Source organism: Muscardinus avellanarius, assembly GCF_963383645.1.
Source record: "Muscardinus avellanarius genome assembly, chromosome: 11".
Lineage (NCBI taxonomy): Eukaryota > Metazoa > Chordata > Mammalia > Rodentia > Gliridae > Muscardinus > Muscardinus avellanarius.
The window spans coordinates 95480319-95503880 of record NC_137797.1 but is presented as its reverse complement, the minus strand read 5'-3'; the positions used below and the strand labels follow the sequence as shown (position 1 = coordinate 95503880).

The 23562-nt window shown below is 46.4% G+C and overlaps 1 protein-coding gene across 1 annotated transcript in view; it reads right to left on the bottom strand.

Moving 5' to 3' along the window:
- Window positions 1-23562, bottom strand: part of CACNA1C (calcium voltage-gated channel subunit alpha1 C) — a gene marked incomplete at both ends in the record, with an annotated part of 767761 nt that overhangs the window by 140732 nt on the left and 603467 nt on the right. Inside the window, 2 exons of the mRNA XM_080704956.1 lie at window positions 5777-5867; window positions 8458-8532. Coding sequence (XP_080561082.1) covers window positions 5777-5867; window positions 8458-8532 — 166 coding nt within the window. The remainder of the gene's footprint in view (window positions 1-5776; window positions 5868-8457; window positions 8533-23562) is intronic.

Here is a 23562-nt window from a genome sequence, read left to right as displayed (position 1 = left end):
AGGACTTAAACACTCCCACATAGGAAAACATACAAATGAGTGTCCTTATCTCCCAAGGAAATGGCCCTGGGCATGGGCCCAGGGAAGCCTCAGGGCCAGAGGTGACTGTTCGTAATGAGGTCCTGGTTCATGCAGTCGGCAATGGGTCCCTTCTTGGCATCCTAGAATATTTGGAGCAAGAGGAAATGGAACAGGGCTTCCTAGTCCACTTAGTTGCAAGTCCTGATGGATAAGCCTGGGCATCATACCTGAAGACTTATTTTTTTTCTTTTGCTTGTTATTATTCATAGGAGATTGTGAGCAAAATTCGAGGTTCTCTGGGCCTGAAACATTCATCCTTTCTTAAGAGTGGCACACTTTCTAAACAGTGAGCAGAAACTCTAAGTGTCATGTTACTTATGAACCTGTACTGAAGAAGAGGAGGTTTTTGCTCAGGTGGCATTTTCCTGGAGATGAAAGGAAGTTCCATGCCCTGGGAGAGCTGGGACGATAACTGTGGGTGGAGTCCGAAGGCCTCGATTCCTTGGTACTCCTTGTGGACAGGTGGCAGTTAACTGGAGGACCCCACTTTATGAAGATAGAGGCGCACCGCTGCCTGGCAGCCCTCTGCCTCCTGCGTGGTAGCCAAGTACTCAGTGTTTGGAGAGTTGCTCCCAGGGTGTGATTAACCCAGCCAGGAGCCTGGGGTGCCTTGGCATCACCTCCACTCCACATCCTGGGCTGGTTAGCCTGTGCCAAATGCTGCCTCCAACTGATTTTTCCAAATCTCTGCAGATCCCAAATAGTCCTCAGAACAGCAGAAACTTTCAGATTCTTTGAACCTTGATAGGGCATGCACAAGTGGCTCAGATTCTAGGTTTCTCCATCTAAGTTTCTAGTGAGGTGAATTTCCCATTTCATGTTTTAAGCAGATTTATGAAGACCAAGAAGGTAGAGAAAGTTAGTAACTAACACTGCCCAGGGCTCCAGGACAAACCTCCTGGAAGAATATGATTTTCTTCCTTGATTTTGAGGTTCAAAATCAGACACCAATCCAAATGTCTTTTTTTAATTTTTCTGCTTAGTTACTCGATTTGCATTTGTCATTATTTGACAAATATTTGAACTTCTTGGGAGCTATTTATATTTCCAGCCTCTCCCCCCTTTTTTGAGTAATGAACACCATATGTTTACTACCTGCTGTGTGAAATAGTATTTCCCTGAATTGTCCCTGATTTACTTTAACATAAGTCAGATGGCACGCAGTTCTTGTCCACGTGGACAGCCCTCTGACTCAGTCTCCTTAACTCCACAACTTTATCACCACCACAGCTGTTATTACTAAAAGTGACTTATCCTGATCCTTACCACTGCAGGGCATTGCTTCAAATACTGGCGATGGAACTCAGGCACTCGCCCTCTCCAGCCTGAGCCTCTGTCCTATTATCCCTTTAGCAATATCACGGAACCTGGTCTTCACCCAATCACTCAGCCTTCTCCAAGGCTCCAGGCTAATGCTAGACTTGACTTCTACTCAGCTGGACCTCATGACCACATCCATGTGGCTTTCAATTCCCATGCCACCCGGTCTTTAGCTGGGCCTGTGTGACTCAACCTCCACTCTGGCTCAACCCATGTCTGTTTTTAGTGCTCCCAGGCTACGGAGTCTGCTGGAAACCTATGTGGAGTTGTTCTGTGATGCTGACTCCATAGAACATTAGTGCCATTCTCCACCGCGGCTTTGGTGCTGTCCAGCAATCTCTTGGGAACCTGGTATGACTCAGTGGTTTGCGTTGTATGAACTGTCCTTCAAGGTCCTATGACACCTAACCTTTACTCTAGGATGAGATGACACAGGCCATGGGGTGTGACTCCCATCACCAACTCTCCTTCAGAGCCGGCTTCTGATTCTATATTCTTTATAGAACTGAAGGCTTTTTCTCTGTATTTTTTTTTTTTTTTGGTACTAGGGATTGAACCCAGGGGCATTCTACCACTGAGATACACCCCTAGCCTTATGTTCTTAATTTCATTTTTAAAACAGGGTCCTATGAAGTTTCTGAGGGCCTTGTTCAGTTGCTGAGGCTGGCCTTGAACCTGTGATTCTCCTGTCTCAGCTTCCCAAGTACTGGGATTACAGGTATGTGTCATACTTCTGAGTTGAACCAAAGAATTTGAGTGATAAAAGGGGCCTTTAGTACTACATGGGCCTCTGGTGTGCAGTTTCTCAGTTGTGGAACTTTATTCCTGTTAGATCTTACATAGGAGCCCAGTATGTCATAGAGATAAAAGTGTTCCTGCAGGTGGCATGTGGACCCTTGGTTCCAGCAAGGGACTGATGAGACTCAGAGCAGTGTGCTCTGCCAGAGTCACAGAGCTAGTTGGTGGCTGATAGGGGCTAGTTGATCAGCACTTCTTGTGTGCAGTGTCTCAGAACGTGTCTGTGAAGCGAACCTTCCCCTTCTCAGTGATTTCTTCCCATAAGCACTCATTTCCTCTTCAGCTTTGTCATCCTTTTCCTTGTTCGTCTTCTACCTGGCCGGGAAGATCGTCCCCACACCATGAACCACGCTTCGCTTGCTGCGCTGTCCCCTCTGCGCCATCCAGTCTTCCTTTTCTGTCCACGGTCCTGCTTCTTGAGTGGGTGCCCTTTGCGAGCACACTTCTACCCCTCCTTCACCGAGACCGGCTCCCACAGTCAGTGCTCCCTCCAACCCGGAAGCATAGAGCTCCAGGATGCCCTGACGCCACTGTCTCCTTCCATCTCCTTGCCGAGGTTCTCACCCAAGCCTGGGCAGTCATCTCGCTCACAGGGAGCCATGATGGCTGCCTTACTGCTCCTCCTGTTCCTTTCCTGACACACAAGTACTCTTCAAGAATGCTAAACCAACCAAGTCACCTCTCCACCCACCTCCACATCCCTAAAACCCTTCAATGACTTCTCACGTGCTTATGAGGAAGGCCAAACTCATTAAGGGGTCCACCAGGCCCTGCCCTCTCTCCCACCTCAACCCACACTCTCTGCCCTCCCAGGAGTCTGAGAACACACAGCACATTCTTCCTTATTCTTTATGTTTACCCTTCAATTTCCAGCTTACATTTTAACTCTTCAAAGAAACTTCTAACCTGCCAGTCTTAATCAGGTCCCTCGGTTGTTGACCCTATATGACATTTACTTTTCCTTCTTACTACTTATCCCAATTTATAATTGCCTATTTATTTGTCTAGAGCCATTACTATACTCTATTGCCAGCTCTGACAAGGGTGTTGATTTCTTTATGGCTACAGATCATCATTGCTCTGCACCAGACAGGGCATGCTGTCAGATGAAGGTTTTTTTTTTTTTTTTTTTTGGTGGTACTGGGGTTCCTGGAAGCCCTTCTACCTCCGGGCTACACTCCCAGACCTATTTTTACATTTTTTTTATTTGGAAACAGGGTCTCTTAAGCCAGTGCGGCTGACTTCGAACCTGCGCGATCCTCCTGTCTCTGCCTCCCAAGCGCGGGGATTACAAGCGTGCGCCACCACGCCCGGCAGATGAAGGTTTAAAAATGGCAAGTTTTGTCCTTGTATTTCTCGGCCCTCAGCTCCCAGCCAAAGCTGCTGCCTGTTCCCCTGATGTTTCGTCATTTGTTTCAATCTTATATTTCTGTGTGTTTCCCAAGGCCCTCCCCTTGACCTCTTGCTTTCTACTGTTCTGTAAATAGCCCTCATCCTATGACCTCACTGATAGCTTTTACACAGTAATCTCAAGTATGCATCTCCATCCCTGCCCAGAGTTGAGCCTTGGCCCTTTGCATCCTGCTGTCTATGATCCCTGAAGATTCCTGGGGTGGAACCCTGCTTCAAATTTGACTTTGCCTTTTTATCATATTCTCTTTTCATATTCTGACAGATCCTTCCTCCTCATCACTTTCCTTTCCCATCGTCCCCTCCCCAACAAAGTGTCCTCTTGCAGTTCCTTTTCTCTGGCCCTCACCCCCACGCTGAGTCTTTACCCAGGCCTTCTCACCACTGATAAGTTCTAGCCCTAATATTGTCTGATTCCACAAGCCTTTTAATTTTGAGCTTTGAAAATGTTGGTCCCTCCCTGTCCCCTCAGTCCCTGTGGTCCCCATGCTGTTTCTCCCACAAAGAGCATTCACAGAATCTCAGCCCAACTGGCACTGTGATTGGGGATTTTACATGCACAGAGTAGATGCATCAATGTAGACATGCATAGCAGTAATAGGAACATTTCTACCCAGTGCCTGAAGACTGCCGACTGCATCCTCCAAGGATGTGACAGATAGACTAGAGAGTGCCAGCTTCCCTCTACGGGGGATCATCATGTTCTCTTTCCAACAGAGCCTCACATGCTCCTGAAATGTACTGTCGAGTGACTTCCCGGTGCCAGCTCCCCAACTCCCCCTAGTCTGAGACTTGGGCCAGGTCCAAAAGCCAGACACTTAGGGTTCTTGATCCTTTTTTTTTTTTCTGACCCTCTTCATCATGGCCAAATAATAGAAAGCTAGAACTTACAGACTCAAGGCTTCCTCTCACCTTTCCTTAGTGTTGCTATCTGGGGCCCACTTCCAGAAACTCAAGTGCTTGTTTTGTATGATTCCAAAAGAAGAGAGGAGGGAAAAGGCTTGGACCGCTGCTTAAAAATGTAATTAGCATCGTATTTTAACAACATTTTGACAATAATTGCTTCCCGACAATGCTGAGAAATCTGCAGCACAGACTCCCCGGTGCCGCTGTCAGAGTGAGTGATACCGAGGCTGTCGCACCCTGGAAACTGGCTGCACAGAGCTGCCTGCTCCTTGGCCCTGTTTCCCCTTCTTCTCCTTGGGCTCTCAGTGAGGCTCACCTTTTGGGGAGGAGTACGGGGACATTCTATCTCTGACCTATACCCCCAGCACTTTTCATGTATTTATTTTTAAATTTTGAAAACAGGGTCTTGCTAAGTTGCTAAGGCTGGGCTCTAACCTGTACTCCTACTGTCTCGGCCTCCCAAGTACTGGGATTAATGGTGTAGGCCACTACATCTGGCACAGCTCACTTTTTTAAAAAGGGTTGGAATTTGCCAGGTACTGAGTCAGGTGGGAGAAGAAGGGTACTACTCTGCCCTGGAGCACGTTAGGAATGCATCCTATTTGGGACGGGTCCTACTCAGACCCCTCTGTTTGCAGTTCTTTCTGGTGAGCAGGTTGAGTTTAAAGCTGTTCTGTCCTGATGCAACAGAAAAACAGTGTCTACCTCCCAAAGTGGATCAGAATGGCCTCACAGGCCTCAAGCCTGGTGCCCATTTCCCTTCATCAGAAGGATAACTTAGACTTGTGCATAAGGAGCAGCAAGCTTATCATCTAGTGAGTTTCTTCCCTGTCTGCTTTTCTTCCAGGCCACACTTAACAGAATGGAAAGGGTGGCCAGCTGGACCTGGGGAACCTGAACTGCCTCTTGTAAAAGGGAGGGAAAGGGAATAGGGAAGAATGAACTTCCGAGCCACCTCCATCATGCCCTGTACTTCTGTCACAAAATGACATGAAGCTCAAATTCCAAGAGTCAGCCCCTCACGGAAGTGCTGTGCTGAAAACTTGCCTTGATTTTAAGATCTATCCCCATGTCCACGGCCAAACTCCACCCCAGGCCCTCCTCTCCCATCGCAGATCAGCAATGAGGTTTCTGTTTCTTGCTACCAGCTCTCATCTCTGCCCCTCCAGTGATGAGCCATCCCCTCCTGACTTCAGAAGCCAGCTTCCCTGCCCACACCCCAGGAAAAACCCCAGCGCCTGGGTTCGCCGTGCCTACTCACGCCAGCCTGGCCCCGCAGTTTTCTCCCTCGATGTCTCCTCCAGCCACGTTTTCGGTGTTGACGGACTCTGTCTCACTTGTGGGCATGCTCACTGCAAGAGCCACAGGACAAGGCATTGAGGGTGGGGAGAGAAAAGGGAGCAGAAGAGCATTAGTGCACAACACAGGCAATTTGGGGACTGAGTGCTGGCTGGGAGAAAGGAGCTGAGCGTTCTGATGGCCCATCTGCGGGTGTTTTCTAGACTGGCTGCCTGTTGCTGGTCTAGGGGAAGTCTTTTTGACAAAGACATCATTAACTAGGGGGAATGTGGGAGGGAATCTGGTGATCAGAACTTGTTACCTTATAAGAAACATCTGGAAAAAAAAAACAAAAAACCCCAACCATTGAATCCCTTCCCTACCCTCAACTCTGGAGTCTCTAAAAAGCCATGGATGCTTTCCATTTGCATCTTCTTGACATAGAAAGAGGAACTTTTGCTTTTTTCCACCTGCCAACTTTTATGGGCTCTGTTCCCAATATTAAGATCCAGATTATCTGCAGAGAGGATATGTTTGCTGTTTGTGTGAACTACTCAGTGGATTTAAAGGATTTCCCTTTTTCCTGTAGGACATGGTGAGCCTTGAGTTGATTACACCCTGGCTGGTACCTGAAACAGTTAATACCAGAACCACCTCCTGAGACACACTGGCACTGCAGACATTAGCCATGGAGGCTCCCAAGTGTGGAATCCACAAATTTAAGTGTAAATGTGGCCTGAAGAGCCATGCATGGCGGTTCACACCTGTAATCCTAGTACTTGGGAGGTTGAGATGGGAGGATAGCAGGATTGAGACTAGCCTCAGCAACTTAGTGAGATCTTGTTTCAAATAAAAAAGAAAAATAACTAGGGGTGTAGCTCAGAGGTAGAATGTTCTTGGGGTCAATCTTTAGTGCCATACATGCACACAAAAAGTGGTCCAGGGATAGCCTAAAGGGATGTTGGCTCCCCTTTAAGAACTATTGAAATTCCTATCTCAATAGGTTGCCTTGGAATATAAACCATTAATTCCACTAGAGCCAACTTGCCCAGTCAGTAGCCAGCCTTTTCCCAAGGCAGCACTGGGCTGGATTTCCAGGACAGAGTGAGTCTTCTGGCTTAGAACACAGCTTGGTCGATTAAAAGAAGTCACTCTTTTTTAGTATGATTTAGTCTTCTAAATAAAAGTTTAGCTAAAAAAAAAAGTTCTCCATCACCTTCTGTCATCCTTTCAAAAGGCATGAGTTCCTTAGTGTTACCAACATTTTTTCTCTAGGGTGGCTGGTTCAGCTCCCCTTCGAGACACATGAGAACTGCTCATCTGGTAAGGAAAATATCAGCTCTTAAGCAGCCAGACTCTGCAGTCAGAGAGGGCATGGCACTGGGTGTCAAGTCTCCACAGGGCTGTCATAGCCAGGAAGAGGTTTCTACTGGTTGGATGGGTAGTGTTGATGTGTGTGGGCTTTTCTTTTCTTTCAGATGAAGACAAACCAGGTGAGTGAGAGAAGACTCATTTTCAAGAACATGGAAGATACAAATAGAAAGGGCATGACTTACCATATATTTGACTATCAGGTAGGAGATCTCCCCAACCCAGGGGGACTCCTTTTCAATAAAGCTGGATAAAAATAAATCCAGAAGTCAACACACAGACAATTAGGCCGGATGGGATTTTAAAAATTACCCAGCTCTAAGGTAAGGAAGGTGAGGCCTAGAAGATGGATGTGATGTCCAAGGTCACAAGCTGTGTTTAGAGCAGGACTGGGAACAGGGTGCAAGTGTCATGGCCTCCAGACCATGCTCACCTTGAGTACCCCAGTGTCAACCAAGTTCCTGCTCTATGTCCTGGCATGAGACAGTGTTTCTAATACCAGATGGACTCAAGGGCACCATCAGAAGGTGGTAAATGGGCAACAGTGGCTTGAGTTTGATAGCATTTATAGTCCCAGGTCTGAGGGAGCTGGTGGGACCAGACCTCGGGGCTGGTGTTAGCACTGGGAGCTGAAGACAGACCTTGAGAGCTTGCCAGGATCCTTGCTCGATCGATCGATGCTAAGGAACAAAGGATAAAACTAGGACGACTCCAGCCTTTCAACCCAACTGTGTTCAACCATCTCTGGCCACAGGTCCCTTGAACTCTCCAGGCATCGCTGTTGGGAGAGCCAAGCTGTGTATAGAAAGCTATCTGACTTTATCATGACACTTGGCTCCCAGGGAACCGCCTTCATTCATGAGGAGTGGCGTAAAAGTGGTGGTGCTAGGCGTGGCAAGAAAATAAAATCAGGAGTGGACAGGCCTGGGACTCGGGAGTAAGATTATCATCTTCTAAATCATGTGCTACCTATACCAGGACCACTTTACATGTGCAGTGACCTTGATCTTGGCTGGCTATCCAAAGTAAGGGCTCCACCAAGGAACTGCTGTGGCTGGTGGTCACATCTGCTGACTTTCTAGGTAGGAACAGGTCATGAGCCTGTGGCTTTGAGAGGGACAGGCTACCATCCTGTCACAGAAACACACAGGTACACACAAACACATACACATACACACATGTAGGTACACACACACATAACCACTTCATCACAAGCCATCCAGAGAAGCACCCTCCCGTCCAGTCTGGTATAAACCCCCTCACATGTACACACAGAGCACAGGGGCACATTACCATGGGTTTCTGTGGAGTGACTAAACCAAGCAAACTTCCCTTTCTTCTGATCAAGCAAGCCCGCCGGAGTGCCTCCTTTCACAGACAAGATGGTCAGTGTCAAGAACCAGGAACAAGACATCAATAGAGAACATGCAGTCAGCCACGGCAAAAGAAAGAAACAAGGAACTCAGCGTTCACATAGAACATCCATTTTCATCTCCAAAAATTAACCAAGACAAATAAATAAAAAGCAATAAACCAAAACACATATGAAAACACAACAAAATAGAACCAAAACCCCAAATCACATGATTAACAACACAACACATGATGGATCCTGAGTAAAACAAATGACATACTCCAGTAGAGGTTTCAGTCTACACTGGTACATCTAAAAAGGGAGTTGGACGTTGGGTGTGGTCTGGTAACAATTCTAGTACTTGGGAGACTGAGATGGGAGGATTTCAGGTTCAAAGTCAGCCTCGGCAATTTAGTAAGATCCTGTTTCAAAATAAAAAAAATAAAAAGGGCTGAAGGTGTAGCTTGGAAGTAGAATGCCCCTGGGTTCAATCCCCAGTATCATAAAAAGAAAAAAAAAAAGGAAAAAAAGAAACAAGAAAAAAGCGAGTTTGGACAGAGAGCTTCCTTGGAGGCAGCTGCCACTAAACTTTGCTGACCCTTTTTGGAGGGACCCCTTTCTCAGGTGGGGTCACTGCCCAAGTTAAACTATATCATGGGTGTCTGCCTTCATTCTTCCCTGCTGGCCAGGTGCTAGGACCATATTGTAGAACTCCCACCTTGGTAGATTCAAGGGTTCCCTCACCCCTTACATCTGGATTCTGCCACTTGTGGTAGAAAAATGACCCATTGATCTCTTGTCCTTTCATCCATCAGTCCAATCATTCAGCCCCATTCAATAAATGCCTCAGTTCTCTGATTACATCAAATACACACATATATCTGCTTTGTTTTTCTCTTCACAATTGGTCATCTTACTATTCTTTTTTGAGCAATATTTATTCATTTTATATATTTTTTGAATGAATACTACATTTCACATTTTGTTTTCTTTTTAAGAGACAGAATCTGAGAGTCTGCTTTGGGTAGATAATAGCGAAACCACCTTTGTATTGACTTTTAATCAGCTTAAATGGGCACAGCAGGTGTTATGCTGCCCATCAGTGGATGGTCTTTTGAGGAGGCTAATAGGTAAGGGAGAAGTCTGTATGCTCCTGATGGATCTGGGCCCTAGTGGAAGAGGAGGGAGTTAAAGGAGAATGCAAAGACAGGGGGGCAAGGAAGGGGGACAATCTGAATATTGCAAAGGGCCATGAGTTCTGGATGTCCAGTGCTTCAGCTAATCCCTCAGGAGAGATGAATTTGATAAAACCAGCATTAGTGGCACCTTTGCAAGGCTACAGCAGAGGTTTCTGGGAATGAGTGATGGGCGTGCAACAGCAAATGGAGATGGGAAGCTAAGTGTCCCCGGGGTGGGGGAGCAGGTACAATGGGGAGTAAGTGAAGGGTGGGAAGGGGAGGCCAAGCCAAGCCTCACAGTCTTCTTTCATTCTTTCCCCTGGAACTCAGATTGAGCGCAGTGAATTTGCTTGAATGCTGCTTGTTAGTGGGAATTCTGAAGGTTGGTTCATGTTAGGAAAGGGTCAGACTTACTTTTAACCTGTGTAAAGGGTCGTGTCTCAGATTTACTCATCTTTTTGGCAGGAGCAAGGGCCCTGATTTCCCCACCAAACTTTCCTATCTAATGCAAGCTGTTTGAAACAAAACAAAACAAAACAAAAACAGGTTCTGGGGCTATTGTCTCCTCCCCAAAGCTTTCCTGAATGAACCCCACCCCATGCCAATATGCCTAAACCTGATCCATCTGACCTTTCTGAGATAGTGGCAGTGAGCATCTCCACCATCTTTTGTAAACCCAGTGCAGATGGACCCTGGGCACAAGGACAGATTCTTTCCAAGTGCACACCCTGGTACCATCAGCAAAGAACTGGAAAGATGCTTGCAAAAATCCTGGGATGATGTCTAATAGCTGATTGCATCCTGCAGGAGTCCACCTTTATTCTTTTTTGTTTATATAATCGTTACTCCCTGGGTTTTCATGGAGCTGTCCTGGGACCCTATCTGGTGTCAAATGCATTCTTTTGTTTTGTTTTGTACTGGGGATTGAACCCAGGAACATTCTACCTGTGGGCTATATCTCAATCTTATTTTATTTTTTATTTTGAAACAGAGTCTCGCTAAGTTGCTGAGGCTGGCCTGGAACCTACAATCCTCCTGTTTCAGCCTCCCAAGTACTTAGATTACATGCACACTCAACTTGCAATTATCTTTAAAATACAAAGTGTGGAATAAACAAACTTCCAAACCAGTAGAGTAGCTTTTTTATGTATTCTTCTAAAAAATCCTATAAAAAAGCACTGGGTGTGAAAAGCTGAAATAAACAACTTGGTTCAAGCTTCCCTTTTAGATAGCAATGTTTCAATTGAAATGATAACTTTAGTCACTTAAGTGAGCATCTCACAGTGAATGGCCTTTTATTTGGAGGTGTAAAAAGGTAAACACAAAGTCACCAGTCACCAAGTTCTGTCTGTTCACATGGTCTGTCTGTGGGGACAGAAGCTGTGGCTAGTGACAGAGCCCTCGGCAGTGAGATCTCTTATACAGAAGCACTGCTCACAATTTGGCTTTAAAATCAAGAATGCCTCCTCCTGTTCCACTTCAGAAATAACTGTATGCTACCTCTAACAATAGGAAAAGCTTGATAAAAATGTGGTCACTTAAGGTCTAACTAAATTTGACCAGGGCTGGTCCTTCACAGGAAAAATTTGTAGCTGCCTCTGTGCCCAGCAGGTGTTATGCTGCCCATCAATGGATGGTCTTTTGAGGAGGCTAATAGGTAAGGGAGAAGTTGGTATACTCCTGATGAGTCTGGGCCCTAGGGAAAGAGGAGGGAGTTAAAGGAGAATGCAAAGACAGTACTACTGCCAAGGAAGGGGGCACTCTGAATATTGCAATGGGCCATGAGTTCTGGATGTCCAGTGCTTCAGCTAATCCCTCAGGAGGAGAGATTAATTTGATACAACCAGCATATCCAAGCTCAAAGAACTTTTTCCACTGTCTACCTTTCCCTTCCTGCTAAGGAGAGGGCTGATGTGTCAGGGCCAGTCATCCCTGGCAGCAGCCTGGGGTTGGAAGGAGGTGAAGGCGCTCCTCTCCTAGTCTGAACTGTCCCCAAGTGGTGGAATGCTATAGCCAAAGGTTGAGTGCTGGGGTAGCCAGCTAGCCACAACCCAATTGCCCAGGCTTCCAGCACTCCTGGATAGAACTTAACCTGCCATGTACTTGGCCAGACACCCATCTTATAACATTTTTTGGTATATGAATGGTATAATTAGTATTTATTTTCTCAACATACTAATCAGTTATGGTTAACAAGCAAAAAAAAATCCTAGCCACATGTGGTGATGCACACTTGTAATCCCAGCATTTGGAAGGCTGAGACAGGAGGATCACGGTTCATGAACAGCCTTAGCTACTACTTAGTGAGGCCCTTTGAAACTCAGTGAGACCCTGTTTCAAAATATAGAAAATAGGGCTGGGGGCATAGGTTGGAGGTAGAATGCCTCTAGGTTTCATTCCCAGTTTGGAAAAAAAATTCCTAATGTTCTGCCTCACTGACTCTGATATGGAACCCCAAGTTCCCTATAATTTGAGATCTGCTAAGGGTCAAATTATGTGCCTCCCAGAAACTCACACTGGTGTCCCAAACCCCTGTACTTCGAAAAGTGTGTATTTGGAGACAGGATCTCTGAAGAGGTCATTAAATTAAAATGAGGTCTTGAGGGTGGACCCTAATGTAATACAGCTGGTATCCTTACAAGAAGACAATGGACACAGACATATCCAGAGTGCAGACCAGGTGAAGATGCAGGGAGTTGACAGCCATGTGCAAGTCAAGAACCAAGGCCTAGAACTAACTCTTCCCTCATGGCTTCACAAGAACCAACCTCATCAACACTTATCTTCTGTTTAAGTCTGTGGTGCTGTTCAGGTAGCCCCAGAGGACTTGGACACTATCTATTCACCCTTATTTCATGTTGTGTCTTGCAGAAACTCTCTAACCAAGTCAGACTGCCCTCCTCACTGTGCTTTGGATGTGCCCTCTCTGTGCCAACACTTGGTCTCTCCCAGCTGGTATCATGCATCATACCTTCTCCCTAGAGAACTACTTCCCTCACATAGCCCTTGGGCCAAATCGTGCCTGCTACTCGCTTTTGTGAATAAAGTTTTACTAGAACACAGCCATGGCTGTCTTGACTATGGCTGCTCCAACTCTACAGAGCAGAGCTGAGTGGGGAGAGACCCTGTGGTGTCTGCCAAATCATTTACTGCCTGGTCCTTCACAGAAAGAGTTTGCGGATCGCTGATCCATTCAAATTTCACCCATTCCTGGAGGCTCAGTTCTAGTCTGTGGAGGCTTCCAGAACCATCCATTGTCCATCAAGTGCCCTCTTCTGATCTCTTTAAACATTGTGGTTTGTGAGGATTTAAACAGAAACCTGGGTTCAACTTTTAGTTATACCTTGTCCAGCCAAGTGACTGGATAAGTTATTTAACCTTTCTCAGCCCAAGTTTCCTTGTCTAGAAAAAGGAGACAATGATATTATTTATTCCAAGAGCTTCTGGTATGGGTTAAGTGGAATAATATTTGTAAAAAGTACTTTGTAAAATGGTAAGTGGTACAAATATTTGCTAATATTACCAACTAATCTTAAATTGTTTTTTCTTAAAGTTTGTTTTATTTCACATGTATTAGATTTGTCTCCCTGACTAAATTTCTTCAACTTTTTCAAGGCCAGAGACTTTATCTTGAATCTGGTCTCCTTTTCTGTCTTATGGAACTATAGTCACATGTTATATCTTCACAGAGTTTTAAGGGTACTCCTATGTGCTCACTCTATGTACTTCTCCACCTGGTGCCCCAGGAGGCCTCTGCAAACCCACTCAAGGAGTTCTTTGCAAAGAACAGAATCATGTCATTTGCAAGAAAATAGATGGAGCTAGAAAATTTTATGCTAAGTGAGATCAGCCAGTCTCAGAAAGTCAAGAGTCATATGTTTTCCCTCGTGGAAGCTGAGAAAAAATAGAAAACAAAAGGGACCTCAGTCAAATAAGGAGATGAACCAGTTGTTAGAACAGTGGAAGAGGACTTGGGGAGGGAGATGCCGAGGGGGAAGAGGAGGCTTGAGGGAAAGGACCAGTGAAAAGAAGGCTATGGAGCCAGGGTGGTGGTGCATGCTTGTAATCCCAGGACTTGGGAGACTGAGACAGGAGGATCATGGTTCACGGACAGCCTCAGCTATTTAGTAAGGCCCTTTATAATTCAATGAGACCCTGTTTCAAAATAAAGAATAAAAAAAGAAGGTTATGTCCAGTATATACATGAAGGTATCACTACCAATCTCATTTAGATGTATGGGCACTGAAGAAGGTGGCATGGGGTAGGATATGGAGGGAAATATGCCAAGTGATATGTGCATGTATTAATATATCACTTTGAATCTCACTAGGATGACTTATTATAGCACCAATAACAGTATAACAAAAGGCCTTCTTTGCTGTGTTTCCTGCTGAGACTGGCCAATGGGAAACTCTAGGGTGACTCTGGTGGACCTGAGGAGAGCCAGGCTGGGGCATTCACCCCGTTGCTCCTGTGTTAAGGGCTGGCTGCATCTTGCTGCCGAAGGCCATGGGTCTGGTCACAAGGCCCACAGCTGCCCTCTGACTGGGGAAGCTGCTTCCTCTCTTTGGATACTCAGGCCTTCAATGATAACAGCTCCCCACAGTTGCTTCCCTGGGATACACCAATGTTTATTGATGACTTCCTTGCCTGTGTCCTTATCAAATCCTCCTTAACACTACCCAGTGTAAGAGAATCTCTGTTCTCTGTAACAACCCTGACAGATGTTCTCTTATGGTACACGCAAGCTGGATGCTATTGCCCCCACTGACCACCAAGTTGAAACTAGGTAACCCAAGGTGACAGCTAGTATATGGCAGAGAATGACTAGTCCAGGGTCCTCCCAGCCATATTACGCCACCTCTGGAATAGTTTTGCTCAAGGGTGAGTGATAGATGAGAGCTGGAGAGGGAGGGTCCTGCACCTGGCCTGCCTTAGTACTGCAGCGGGATGGAACTGCGGCTGATGGTTGTGGTTACTTCCCTAGGAGACTGTCTGGAGAGGAACTCTAGTATGTTCCATCTGATTTACTTTTCTCTTGCAGAAAAAAAAAAAACCCAACTTGAAGAGTTATTCCTCCCTATCTCTCTACAGTTTGATAGATCAAGCACATAGCCACAGGTATCTCACCCTGAAGAATGAAGGAGCCTTTTATAGGTCTTTGCCCCACTCAGCATCTTGGGAATTTCTCTAGTGCTGTGAGCCTAGGAGGAACCAAGCTAGCCCCTGCCTTGGCCCTGCCACTAACTAGCTCCCAAGCTCTGATGAGTCGCAGGATAATTTGAGGTCCCATTTTCTTCATCTCTTACATAGATGACAAACAGGAGGTCTCTTCCAAGGCAAATAGAAATAGCAAGGGTGAGGGAGAAAAAGAAGAGAGAAAACGAATTGTTACCTAGGTGTGGCAGCCTACCTAGAAAGGTCACAGCGAAAAGTGCCACCTGCTTCTAGAAGCTTTTCAACAACTTCCTGCCAGCCCAGGCCCAGCTTGGCCTCCTCCACATAACCGATTAAAAGAGGGCTGATTTTAAGCTATCACAAAGTAAATATAAAACAGGATTAAATATTAAGAAGCTAAACAAAGTGGCCTTATTAAAAAGGCACAATATAAGCACGATGTGCCAGCATAATAATTATTATTACTGCTATAAATTGGGAGGAGGCATAAATGCCTGCCCTTGATCTGCAGTCATAATCCAAAGAAGAAAACCAGGGGTACTGTGAACCCAGCAGGCCATAAACATCCAGCGCTCACAGGCAGAAGATTTCTCTCCTCTAAGATGGCACCTGGGGTTCAGGCCACCTCAAAGGAAGGTGAGCGGAGGCAAGAAGAGTCACACACCACTCACCTTTGCTCCCCCACCCGGGCCCCACCTCCACTCGGGGGACAGAGCAGCAGGGAGCATTCTCAGGTCCTCAGGGATTACAGGGGAAACAGGATGTCTGATCATAGAGGAACTGGACGCTCCAGAGGGAAAACAGAGCTCACCTGCTACCACTAGGAAAGAGGCAGGGGTCTTCTGGACATGGGTTCTGGTGCCCTTTCTGTTTAGGACTCTTTTGGAAACCTGACTCTTTTAGGCATACTATTCTTTTCCTTTTTTCAGTACTAGGGATTGAACTCAGGTGCATTCTACCTCTGAGCTACAGCCCAGCCCTATTTCATTTTTTGTTTTGAAACAAGGCCTCACTAAGTTGCTGGAGCTGACCTCGTACCTGTGATTCTCCTGTCTCAGCCTCCCAAGTACTGGGATTACAGGTGTGTGCCACCACGCCCGGCTTCTTTAAGGCATACTATTACTTTTAGGTTGGAAAGGACACATTGTTCTAGTTCCCAAGGTTTAGCAGTAGGTGGCCACTGAATACGTGGCCCCAATCCCTCTGATCTAATGGTAACCTCTTCATTTTAAAGCCTTGTCCCCTCAGTGTGCACAACAGCAATATCAGCCATTCCTACCGTAATAATAACAATGGCTCTACTTTTGGTCATTCACTGTGTGCCAGAGACCCTTTGATGTAGCTTACATACATTACTAACTTCCCCCCATGGGGGATGTGCTATATGGGTCCCTTTTATAGAAGAGGAAACTGAGGCTTAGGGATTCAATCACCTATTCAAAGCAAGCAGCTAATAAGACCCAAGATTTGAACCCAAGTGGCCCTGATGCCAAGGCCGTCCTCTTGGCCACTGTGGATATTGGATGAATTTATAAAACCTGTTTTAAAAAAACAGGAAGTGGAGGACCCCCTGCCAGCAATTCTGAGTGGAGGGGGAGAGGCAGGAAGCTGAGCAGCAAGCTTCAGCTACAGACCAGAGTTATACTCCTGGCTCTGCCACTCTGGAACTATATAACCTTAGACATGGTACTTCACTCTTCTGTGGCTAAGTTTCTCCAATGTAAATTGGAGATCTTCATCATACCGCCATCACAGACACAACAGAAGTCTGCCAAGTGGTAGGCCGGGCCTTCATTTCTTAGGTGAGAATACTGAGGTCCAGAGAAGGGTGGTGACTTACGCAGGGTCGCACAGCTAGATGGCGGCAGAGTTCAGAACCTGTCTGCACTGTTCACTGTGACCCCCTTCTCTCTTGCCATTCACTCACATCATGGAGAGGCTGGAAGCCCATCTTGGTCAGAAAGGCATCATAGCTGAGCACCGACCCTGGGATCCCTCCTGGATAGAGTCCAAAGGTTCCACTATGGGTGAGTCCTAAACTCTGTAGCCTGTTCTGTATTGTTTACAATGGCTGTGTAGAATTCATGACACACTCTCATTTTCCTTTTTCTTAGCTCTGTCTTTCCCTTCTCTGCGTTCTGTTGTTTGGGTTAACTTTGACCGAGGTCAAAGGCAAGAAGGCGCTACGGGGCCCAGCATGACCTCGAAGGATGTGGGGACCCAAGGAGCGGTGCTTCTCCAGAAGGGTCTCAGACTTGTATTCTCTTCCAGCATGCAAGTAATTATGGCCTTAAATTTCTAGCTTCTTCCATTAATGACATTTATGTGAAATGAGTCATTTTAGCTCCCAACCCAACCTCATGGTACCTCTCCAGCTCCATAATTTCATGAATGAGTTTATGGGCAGCTGTCAGAATATCAATCAGCCTGACCCTTTTGGGTGAGTCCTTTACCTTAATTAATCTCCCAACTCTGCCTTCTGGATGCTTGCAGTTGTTATTTCCTCCATGCCCCGTGTGGGTGGCATCCTTGGTTTGTCTGGATACTTTAATCACCCACATTGCTCATTGAGCCATCAAGCCCTGCAGCAGTGATGCTTTCCTATCCTCTGAACCAATCAGGATGAGGACAGGGTTTCTGATCTCAAGCCCATTTTTAAAGAGAGGTGCAGCCAAAGATAGAGCTCTTGGGTGGCAAAGGGCCTAGAAATCATTCTATGACTTACAGAGACCAGTAGAATAAACCAGAAAGGTTGCATTTAGAAAACATAGGTTAGGAGGCTTCATCACCATCTTCCAGAGTCTTTTCATAGGGGAGGAAGATGCCGCCTATCCACAGCAGTTCCACATCCTAGAAAGAGAACTGACAGAGGAGATTTGGCTCTAGTGAAGGAAACAGTTCCAATGTGGCCTGGCTGTCGTGAGAGATCAGGTGTTGCTCATTATTGGAGATTTTCAAAGCCTGAAGCAGCATTTGCTGAGATATAAGGGGAAATTCTGAAGTTTTCTTTTGTGCCAGAAATCATAATTTAAACTTTAACAGAAAGGGGGGCTGTGATCTGATGAAACAGCAAGCTGTTGATTGTGAGGGGAGGCAGGCGGGGTCACTCTCCACGGAGGATGCTCAGCCTGGTGTCCTCTGGCCTCACTCTATCCACCCAGTCTCATTTTCCATTTCTTAACATTTGTTCTCTGATCCAGGCACCTAGCCCTCTATGCTCTGCCTGCAACATATGCCACGCGCAGGCCATCCTGCTCTGGCCCCTTCTCGTGGAGGGCTTCTGCAGGCAGGGGACCTGGGGGCTATGCACCTGGGTCTGCATGCCAGGCCTGTTGCACCTCATGAAATCCCTGAACTCCTGCGAGTGCACAAGACCCTTCTTGCCCACCCAGCCTGGCTGTCTTTGTGCAGCCTTCTTGATCACACACACCAAAGGATTTTCTTTGCCGTGAGATGGTCACTATTTGTGGCATGCTCCATAGGATGCTGATGGACATAGTTATTTCTCTGCTCATTGCAAAGTGAGTAGAGCAGCACACGACACTGAAGGACTTGTGTGACACTGTGTCACTCACTGCTTACGAGGACCTTGGGAGACAGTCAGGGACTGTGTATTCAGTCACAATCTGAGGTGGGGAAACCAAGGCTTTAGAGGAGCTGGGCTGGGCAGGAACCTTCTCTGTCCTCTGTTCCCGGCTTGCCTCCCCAGCCACCTGAGCATTCAACACTGGTCCCCCAATGACAAGGGACAGCCAGGATATCCAGGCCCTGACCTGCCAACTCCACCCACCTTTGTCTCTTCTCCTTCCATCTCTACAGAAGTTTCCAGAGAGCATTAAGCCCAATTCTGCTGAAGGCTCGGTCACAGCACTGCATTGGTCAGCACTAGAACATGCATACACCTAACAGCCTCCTTCTGCTTTTCTTTTTAGAGACAGGTAGGAGCCAGCATCTCTGGGGCAGAGCCGAGCAAGTGCTGTTTCATTCATTCACTGCCCTTTCAGAGCCAGGATGAGGACACCTGCATCCTGTCACCCAGTGGCCAGCCCCTCCCTCCCTGATATTTCAGGAAAAGACTGAGACCTGGCCACTGGTGGGTAGCGACTGCCCAAGCTTGCAGCAGCCTAAGTGATGCTCAGACAGACATGGAGGAGAACCTGACCCCCAAATAGGTGAGGAGAACAGAAAGGTTTCCATGCCGGACAGTGTGGCTCCCGGGCTTCTGCTGCACAGCCTCTCCCTCTGGATCCTTCTGCTCAAGCTGAGCTGGAATCAAAGGCCTGGCTCTCCCTTCATCCTGTCCCCTCTTCACCACAATCTTAGAACTCTCCTGTGATTTCTCAGGGGAGTTGGGCTTGCTGGAGGGGCTGGTTGTTCTTCCTTTAGAACATAAGAATGGTGTTTGAAACCTAGAGAACAGGGCCTGGCCTGGAGGCGCAGGCAGGATGCAGGGTGCTCATGATTCAGAAAGAGGCTTTAAATGGTAGGTGCGACCTTGGGTTGACCTGGGCTCTTCTGCCTGGGATGTTCTGCTACCTGTTGGTTAGGTCACTTTTTTTTTTTTTTTTTTTTTGGCTAGGGATTGAACCCTGGGGGCATTCTGCCTCCAAGATAACCCCCAGCCCTATTTTATGTTTTATTTTTGAAACAGGGCCTCTGTAAGTTGCTGGGGCCAACTTGACCCTGTGATCCTCCTGTCTTAGCTTCCCACGTACTGGGATTACAGATGTGTGCCACCGTGCTGGCTGGCTTTAGGTTACTTCTTTCTCCTTTTGAGGCTTAGAGTCAGTCTATGAGAATTTGTGCTGAAGGCTCAATGGCTCAGAAAATCCAGAAGGAAGTAAGACACAGAGATTCTAGTTTGGGAAAGAGTCTTGGCCTTGAGGGTGGGATACAGATAGGCTTTTGTGGAAGTGAGAGGAATCAGGAGTGCAGATTGTACCACATATAAATATCAGTAGACTGTATATCCAGATCTTGGGCAGATTCAAATATACTGCTTTGCCTCTGCATTGCAGGAGTAATAACTATTTAGATAGTTGGCTAAGAAAGGCATATAAGGACAGGAAATTTGTCTGATTTGGAGGAGGCAGAAAGAAGCCAGTGGCCTTTTTTTTCTCTTAAAGAGACAGTAGCTCACTATGCTTCTCAGACTGGTCTAGAACTCCTGGCTCCAGTGATCCTCCTGTCTCAGCCTCCTCCAGAGTAGCGGGGACTACAGGTGCACACTACCATGCTTGGCTTTTTAATGTCAATAACACTGAGGGAGAATGGGCCTTTTGCTGACAGGAATGACTAGCACAGATGTCAGCCCTGGATTGAGAGGGAATGTGATTGGAAAGATAAGGAAGAGAAGAGGCAGGCAGAGAAGTGTCCTGGACTGTTTACTCCAGGATGGGGAGCACAGTGCTCCAGGCTCCTCCTCAGGACCGGCTCGTTGTTTGAGAAGGGGCACGGTTTTATCAGCTCAAGGCTTCCTCCACAGGGTTACTGGGAAGACCAAGTGAGAGGAGGTAGGAAGCGCTTTCAAATCACAACCTCTAATGGAAACATAAGGCAGGAGGGAGAGCAGAGACAGCAAAGCAATTAGTGTGAGTAATTAACCATGCAAGGATAATTAACAGTGCCACTGGGAGGACTCTGGTGCACCCACGACATTGTGGACCAGCGTGTAGAAGTTAAGTAGCTGGAGGTGTCAGCTCCCGAGGACCAAGTATTTTCCAGCAACTAGAGGTGCAGCAAAGTGAAAGGGGCTTCTTGTGACCTGATCAGTCACAGGCTACCACGTATTCAGATGGGGGCGGGTGAGACTCCGTACTGGAGATGTTATAGAGATGCTTCATGGGCACAAGGGGACACGGTAGGAGATAGAGCCTCGAAGACACTTTCCAGTATGGCGATTCTGCAGTTCAGTCCTTTCAAGCTAAAGACCTAAGTGATCAGAGTATTGGCTCTGGGCAAAGAGCAGAAGAGGATGGACCACAATGACACAAGTCAGCTGCCAGATGCCAGAGCAAGGTTGTCTTAAGTTCCTAGGTGGCAAACACTTCCCCCTTTGTGGCCACCTGTTGTCCCTCAAAGAGGGACAAAATGTGATGTCTGTCCTCCCCCTGGGCCAGTCACACACTTTCTGGAGTATGAGACTCCAAAAGAATGTCAGTGACAGAGGGGCTTCAAGGAGATGGGAAGGCTCAAGATTTATGGAACACTCAAGACTACTTAGGTATTATTTTCATAGGTCAAAAAATTTTGACAGTTCAGGAGGCCCAGAAAAGGAAGGGTTGTCTGACATCACGAAGCTAGTTCATGTTGGAACTGGGACTGGGAACCTGGTCTCCTGACTTCCCTTTGGGGACTTCTTTCTCCTCCATTTATCCCTCTTTCCAGCCTCCTTATTCTGCAGGGCAACCATATTCTTTGTGCTCACAGCCTTCTTTCCACCTAGACAAAGAGAATGAGGGTGAATTTTGGGGTCATGCACAATATACCTGGCTGTGAGCTTTCACAAGCCTCCTAAGAGTCATCGGGCCTTGGGCAAAAGACCTGAACATCACTTTTCTCATCTAAAATTGGAGCTACTGGTACCAAAGCTGGAGGGCTAAGTGAGGGTTAAAGATAATACAGCTAAGAGGAGGTGTTTAATTAATGGCCACCATTGTTCATAATATTTGTTGTTTTTGCTCTGTGTTTGTCCCACATATGTTGAATGCCTAGACACTGCATATTTAGTGGGCAAAGCAAAAGCAAAGTACAGGCCAGAGAGAAGACTCTTGGATCACCTGCTTTGAGTCTCAGAGGTCAGCAGGAGTCTGAACACTTGCTGCTGCTGATGATAAATAGGGCTCTGTGCCAACCTCTAGGGACAGCTGCAGTTAATTATATCCCTCTGGAGCCATCAGAGTCCCAGATGTGTTCATCACCATTGTTGTTCTCTTCATGAAGTATTCATGATGTCCCTACTATGTGCTAATGACAGCTTACCCAAGGCATGGTCCCTGCCCTGGAAATGAGTAACAGCTTGTGAGAAGATAATTTGTAAAAAAACAATCTTTAACTATGGTTAATCACAAAGAAGCATGTAAGTGCAATGGGGGAAAGGGGGAAGACTGTACTCTGCTCCTTATTTGTGTCCCTGGAATTCTTTTCTTAACCTTAAACTAAACCAAAGCCTCGCTAGAGATGTATTCTATTCTCTTGATCTATTCTCTGCCATGTCAGAGAAAGCTATTCATGCTAGGAAGGTGGACAGGGGATCACAGGTTTGAGTTCAGCCTCAGCAATTTAGTGAAATCCTGTTTCAAAATAAAAAATGAAATGGGCTGGATGTATAGCTAGTAGGTAGAATGTTTCTGGGGTTAATCTCCAGTACCAGAGGGTGGAGAAAAAAGAAGCTGAGCATGGGGTACAGTGGTGTACACCTGTAATCCCAATACTTGGGAGACTGAGACAGGAAGATCACAGGTTAGTGGCTAGACTCAGCAACTTAGGCCCTCTGCAATTTAGACCCTGCTTCAAAGTTAAAAAACAAAACAAACAAACAAACAAAAAAACAGTGCCAGGCGTGGTGGCGCACACTTGTAACCCCCGCGCTTGGGAGGCAGAGACAGGAGGATCGCACAGATTCGTAGTCAGCCTCGCTGGCTTAAGAGACCCTGTTTCCAAATAAATAAAAAATATAAAATAGGTCTGGGAGTGTATCCCAGAGGTAGAAAGGCTTCCAGGAACCCCAGTACCACAAATACATAAATAAAAATAAATAAATAAAAATAAAAACATAAAATAGGGCTGGGACTGTAGCTCAGAGATAGAATGCCTCTGGTTTCAATCCTCAATACCCTCCCACACACATGAAGAAGATAGAGGAGGAGGAGGAGAAGAAGGAGAGGAAGAGGAAGAGGAAGAGGAGGAGGAGGGGAAGAAGGAGTTCTTGTTATTTGTGACCACATATTCTGGGCTCTATGTTGGTTCATCTGGCCTTGCCCTGACTATTCAGTGGGGTCAAGTGAATTTTGAGATGAATTTTGGAATTTCAGGATGGTCACAGCTTCAGATTTCTGTTTTGTGTCTATGAACCAGTGACACCAGTAACAGGGCAATAGGGGGCCTCAAGTCCAGTTTGGTTTTAAATAGATCACGGTCTAAACATATTTTTCAACATGCAACAATTGGGTTAGTCTAACGACAAATGTCATCCCCGACATTGCCAGAGCAACATGCCATTTCCATTAGGCGTAATGTTTCCTGGCCAGATTAAGACATGGAAAATAATTTTTGCTTATCAACAATTCCCTTCAGTTTCACTGATCTGATTAAACTTAGCAACGGAAAGAGGGATTTACAAATTAGATGCTGTTCTCTATTTATTATCAAAATGGTTGCTTTCCACTACATCCAGGAGATACAGTTGAGATCTCATTAAGTCTCAGCTTGGGATAACATTCACTCCATAAATCTCCATCGCAGCCAGTGAATGAAATGAGCATTATGCCGAAGACCACATAATGGATGAAATCAAACCTCTGCCCCCTCTGAAGGGAACTGACCTTTTCAAGCCTTAAGTGTATTCAGCTTTCCGGTCCTAAAGAAGCAATAGGAATTTATTCTTGGTACTCTCTTAACCATTTCCTGACAGCTCCTCTTAGCTGGCTAGCTGGCCTTCTTGAGAGAGAATAAAATGAGGAGCATTT